The sequence below is a fragment of the Phragmites australis genome, chromosome 16 (assembly GCF_958298935.1).
Source record: "Phragmites australis chromosome 16, lpPhrAust1.1, whole genome shotgun sequence".
NCBI lineage: Eukaryota > Viridiplantae > Streptophyta > Magnoliopsida > Poales > Poaceae > Phragmites > Phragmites australis.
This window is the reverse complement of record NC_084936.1, coordinates 236,197-242,196: the sequence shown is the minus strand read 5'-3', so window position 1 is coordinate 242,196 and position 6,000 is coordinate 236,197. Positions and strand designations below refer to the sequence as shown.

The window sequence follows — 6,000 nt, the reverse complement described above, 5'->3', positions numbered from 1 at the left end:
CATGGACAGGGCAAAATATCTTGGGTTGAAAAGTATTTGGGCACAGTATATTCTTTTCTGAATTCTAATAAAAAAGACCTTAGCTGACACTCGACTTTCCAAATAATAGCACGTGTGTGGGCCTAGCCGTACTATTCAACTTTTCAAATTTAGCTTCTGCTTCCTGTTGAAGAATCCCGAACATGACAAATTAAGTGCATCCACAGACTGGAGCACATTTCAGTAGCTCCATGTGTGCAGTGACATATGAGTGCATTTGCATTTGCTTTGCCTTTCAAAAAAAGAAGCATTATATTAGGGGAGACATTATATTGGTAGAATTACGTGCAAGATTAGCTGGTGTGTGTACACTCTAATGAGCTCTAGTAACAATTTTATCTCCAAACTGAGTAAGGAAAAAAGGCCGTTTCAATTTAATTATGTCATCAGATGCTTGGCTCGGCTCCATTACAAGCTGGGGAAGGAATATTAATTCTTGATGTGAAAACGTTGTCATTTCACCACACTTTCGATCAATGTGCCCCAACACGGTCGTGCATAAAGGAAAGGTCTTAGTTTGACTGAGAAAACAGTGTAGTACGTGTATACTGATCAGTTACTGACAAAAAGGAGTGTACAGCTAGCTAGCTATTGGAGTACATTCTCTTTACCTTTTAAACTTGCTGCTGCAGCAAACAAGACGTACGATTGCACTGCACACACCAATTTACGTACATGCATCTCTCACTCTCAGAAATAATTAACTGCAAAAGCTGGTGATCAAATTACAGTTAATTCGTCTAGCTATAGATCAATGAGCACTTGAGGTGATCGATCATGCATGCTGCATTGCACTACCCGGCCGTGACTCCATCTCCATATGCTCAAAACTGTGATCAAATATAATATAATGGAGAGAGGCCTAATCAATTGTCTTGTTGATTAATTCGTCTCCCTAGCTGCAGATCCTCCTTGCTTGCAATATTCACAGTATAATGGCCTCCTCAATTGATCACAAGGAGGAGGAGGAGCAAGCGCTGGAAGAAGAGCAGTTGGTGGGGGAGGCCGGAGCCGGAGAGGAAGCTGGGGAGGCGGTGCTGAGCGCGACGAGCAAGTCGACGAAGGCGCCGACGATGAGGCTGTGGGTGCTCTTGCCGTTGGCCATGAGGTACCACCCCAGCATCTCCTCCAGCCACCGCCAGTCCTTCACGCCGTGGCTCATCACCATCGCTTCCATGGACTCCCGGAAGTCGCGGTACGGGTTCTGCGACTCCACCGACATCGCTGTCGCACCCCCGAACGCCACCGTTGCATTGCTCATGGTGCTGTCATTGTGGCCGTCGTCGTCGTCGTCCACCACGGCCTTCATCTTGGGCTTGCTGGCCTCCTCGATGAGTATGCAGGAGGAGGCCGCCGCGCCTGGCTCGAAGAAGAGGCGGTCCGAGCGCAGCGCGCGTATGACGGCCTCAGCCTCGGCCTCAGAGGCGTCGACCGGGGCAGAGGCCTCCGACGCCGTGGAGAAGCTGTCGACGGAGGCGAAGGAGTTGGAGAAGCAGGAGTCCACGGAGTCGGGGAAGTAGGCCGAGTTCATGGTCTTGTAAGCCTGCTTCATCATGTGGCGATGGTGGCCGTCTTGCCCATTGACCTGCTGCTGCCTGAATGAGAGGGTTCTTGGGTGGCCGCAGGACGGCCATTGCCACACGGATGAGGAAGAGGCAGACAACATGGAAGAAGAGGAGGAAGGGCACGGCAACACTGCACCGGTGGTGTCCTTATTGCTGCTGCTGAAGAGAGAGGTGAGGCCACCGAGCTGCTTCTTGACCATGGCAGCTGGCCAAGTATTTTATCTATCAGCTTGTGCTTGTGTGAGATGGATAGCAGAGGAGGCTGGAAATCAATGAGCCGATCGAGGGAGGGGGCAGGAAGAGGGGGGGGGGGGGGGGCTGGGGAAGAAGACAAGAGTAGATCGAGCGGAGCCGTTGGACAACAAGGAAGGTGGTGCGGTGCGGCTTTTATTTGGAGGGAGCTGTGTAGAATTGTATATTATCTTAACAAGCTAAGCTAGTAGTGCAAGAAAAACTAAACTAAAAGAGCAGGGTAGGTTACCTAGAGAGCAGAGGATGGTTGCTGTCTAGTTTTCTAGAGAGAGAGAAGAAGAAGAAGAAGAAGAAGAAGAAGATGCATGCCTGCCATGGAGGGAGAAGTTGTGCTGTTTGTTTCTCATGACTAGGGGCGCTGCCGCTTAGTTGAGGAGCTTCTTTCCATACCTCTTCGATTCCTTCCTTCCTTTGTTGGCCATGGATCCACGTGGAGCCTTGCTCTTCCATCTACCTAGCGACTCAAGTTAGTACGCCGTCCATCCATTTTGTCCAAAGATAAATATGCACCTGTAATGTAATGTAATGGTCCTCACATTCTCTATTGGTGCAGGCAGATGAAGTCTAATGGCTGGAGGAGGTTTGTCAGTTGGGAGCCGGTGGCTTAACAAGCTTTTCTTCTTCTTTTGTTTAATCACAAACAGAACAGATGAGTTCACAACACATGACAAATTGTATTAAGATACTGCTACTGATTATATTATATTAAAGAGAACCCCCACTTGTTGATCACATTTCTTGATTAATAAGGTCGGACGGATGAAAACAAATTGCAGGGTAGCAGAAAATATATAGGGTAGCAACCAACAGGCTGCAGGGGGAACATACATGCATGGCCGGCGTGTCGTCTGTAGCAGCATTTCTTGCAGTGCGGGTGCGGCTATCCATCCATCCATCTGTCATGTTTCAGTATGGATGGGTCTCATCGCCCTGCAAAGTAATCTTAATCTTTCGCAGGTGAGAGTTAGGCTGCTCACTTGTTTGCCGGTGGTAGGCTGCTTGTGCCATGCTTCAGATTCTCCCCTCCCCAAGAATATACATGGCCCAGCTGCACACATCATAAACAAATTATGTGCATCATACACGTATGTTGCTGCCAGAGTTCAGTTGATCGATCCCAGCAATTCATCTCTGATAAAGCGTAGGGACAAGCAATTTCAGGCAGGCTGCAGCTTCAGTTTTTATTTCCTTTCTTTTATACAGGAGACAAAGAGCACTCTCACATTAACAAATTAGCAAGGCGAATCTCGAAGAATTAAAAAATTGTCGCCTGTACACATATATTAAGGAAAAATGATTTCAGTTCTGTTCGGCACTGTTTCTATCCACTGTGCAGCTCGGTGACAAACAAAGAGTTGCACATTTTTCAGAAAATTCCTGTCAAGGTTTATGTACAATTATACCCAATTGTTGAGCATATAAAGTGCATAAAACAATCTGAAAATTATGATTTCCATTATATAACTGATAGTCAGAAAATGACAAGTCAATTAAGGGGCAAATGCGGATGGAGTTTGCCCTTCAATTCAATTAGATAACATCAGAGGAAAGAAGAATCTGACAAATGGAAGGTACTGTTTCACTAGTCTCTTCTGAAGCTTATTAACCACTGAAGTTGCAAGGCCTAAAGATCGAGACAAAAACATTATGACAAATAAAAGGTTGTGAGTGTTTTTTTTTTTTTTTTGGAAACTCGCAAGAGCACTGCCCATTCTATTAAAAGAGAAGCACAATACAAAGTTCAAATGCCATAGGCAGCCGAAACTGGACCTGGGCTAGCGGCCAGGAGATCACTGGCCAGAGGTAAAAAGAAAGAAAGATGCTACAAGATGGAAACAGGGAAAAATAACTAAGAAAAAACTAAAGAGACAACAATTTGTCACTCCTGGGCTTCCTCCGCCTCACCATTGACGCCATGTCATCACCACCCGTATGCGAGTGAAGCACTGTCAATCTCCTCTTTAGCTCTTAAGGCTACTTTAGCTGGATTAAAATTTTCCCTTGAAAAATTCTTCTATTTCTTTCTTTCCAAACATTCCATCAGGTGTAGAAGTGTAACGCCCTGATTTTCAACAAAACCCGGAACACTACCAACTCTCAACAAAAACCTAACAAGTCCAAAAATTATAAGAAATTTCGGTAGAGTTTTACCTGTAATTACTGCTTTTTTGGATAAGCAAAAACACATTCATCACAGACAAGTTATATATAAACGAAAAGTAAACATAACGGTCTAAAACTAGTACCCGAAACATCTCACGGACTCGTTACATTACACTAAAAGCAGCCACGAGCTGCAAACTAACCAAGATAACTAAGTACGACGCTAAAGGGTTATGAATACAACTATAAAGTGATTTAAGTGTGATCACTTGCCACTACATGATGCTATTTCCCTTTTCAAACATGTCGCGAACGGAGATACCTAAAAACCAAATGAAACACAAGTGAGTAAAAACACTCAACAAGTACAGTTATGAAACCGGAAGAACGAACACATCAACAATGTCAAAGAAGAACGGGAAACACTGGGTTTTTCCTTTTTCTTGAAAATAGCAAGAAGACAATAGTTCCCGTCGATACGGACCATCCTGAATTTCCTTTGCATTTACCGATAAAGCTGAGCAAGTGGGACCAACACTCACTCATAGGATCATGAACATAAGAATCAAATTGTCCGGTAACACCAGACCATAAATGATAGATAAACAGGAACAACTTGAAACTGTAATACTGACATGAATTCATTCTTGAACTTGAATCATATGAATATAGGAAAATTCAAATATTGAATAAACACAATTGAAAGAGATCAGCAAAACATTGGTCAAGCAAAGCAAGCTAATTATGGATTCGTCATGCACTTGCCTTAACCGTGACAAGAAGTCAATCTCACACCGCTAGCACCGACGCTTCCAAAACCTGAGGAATAAGATCGTACTCAGAAGTTGTCCCAAATGACCACGTGACTAAACGTTGGATGTCGGAACTTCTCTCTCTAGCTGAACCCCAAAACCCCGATTGTACCTTTTTCTCGGGAATTCAACTAACACACGAGTTTGCTTGCTGACCGAGTCGTAACGCTCGTTCCGCTTAACCAACGATAAACAACTGAAGCATCTTCAAGGAATTTCCTACAACTTTGCATTTATGACTTAGGCGACATATTAATCTAAGTAGGTCAAAAACCGATAATTAAGTTACTGCGACGAGGAAAACCTACTAGATAGCACACTGCTTTTAACGTTTCTCCTAAATCGTTTCTCCAAATCGAACAAGATCGCGCCACTAGAACAATATCGACGAGACCTACGACCGTCGCTTTAAACACAAAGCCGGAACTGGCTCCACTCATTGCCAGCCTTCGAATTTACTCTTGTGGCTAGACTGTCAGGCTTCCACTCTCGCGTCCAATGACAAAATTAACCACCAAGCTATCGATAAGCATCTAGGGATTACAAAGACATTACCCTCACTGTGTGAATCACGAACTGACGACACATCCGACGAAATCCCCGAAAAAAATCCCCTTCTCCCTCCTTTTTCTTCTTTCTCTTTTTTTGTTTTTCTTTCTTTTCTTCTTTCTCTTTTCTTCATTTTTGCTCCTCCCACTCGGCAGCACGGCTCGGCACTAGCGGTGCGATCCGGACGACGGCGAGTGGCAGCGACAACGACGGGGGAATGGCAGCCGGCGACCAGGCGTGAGGGGAACGACGACAACGTAGTAGGGCGACCGAGAGACGGTACGACACGGCACACGCGGGGTTGAGACCGGTGGTTAACAGAGCAGCGGTGGCCGGCCGACGCGATAGGAGGTGGCGCGACGGAGTCGAGCCGCGGCAAGAACGACGACAGCATCTTGGACAGCGGCACAGACGACGGCGATGGCATCATGACGATGGGAAGCAGCACGGCACAGGCGGAGACGACGTGGTCGGCACTGACGATTGGCACGAAGGGCCGAGGACGGCGGTGACCGGCGACCGACGCAGGGGATGGTAGGCGGATGGGCTAGGATTAGGGTTTGGGGTGTGGCTGGTCTGGGCTCGGGGCGATGGACGGGTCAGCTTGAGGCCCTTTTATGCGGTGGCCGACCACTCGGTCGGTTGTGTTTTTTTTTTTTGGATATTGTAAGAAGATTGCA

At 46.1% G+C, this 6,000-nt stretch overlaps 1 protein-coding gene across 1 annotated transcript; it reads right to left on the bottom strand.

Annotated features, from left to right (window-relative positions):
• Positions 1–556: 556 nt before the first annotated feature.
• LOC133896049 (transcription repressor OFP13-like) lies at positions 557–1,886 on the bottom strand. The gene has a single exon (XM_062336566.1). It carries the CDS (start codon positions 1,802–1,804, stop codon positions 992–994), a length of 813 nt encoding a protein of 270 aa, XP_062192550.1. The 5' UTR covers positions 1,805–1,886; the 3' UTR covers positions 557–991.
• Between the last annotated feature and the right edge of the window lie 4,114 nt (positions 1,887–6,000).

What these genes read in the sequence shown, in the direction of transcription:
- LOC133896049 (XM_062336566.1), bottom strand. Translation starts at nt 1,804, where the DNA reads ATGGTCAAGAAGCAGCTCGGTGGCCTCACCTCTCTCTTCAGCAGCAGC.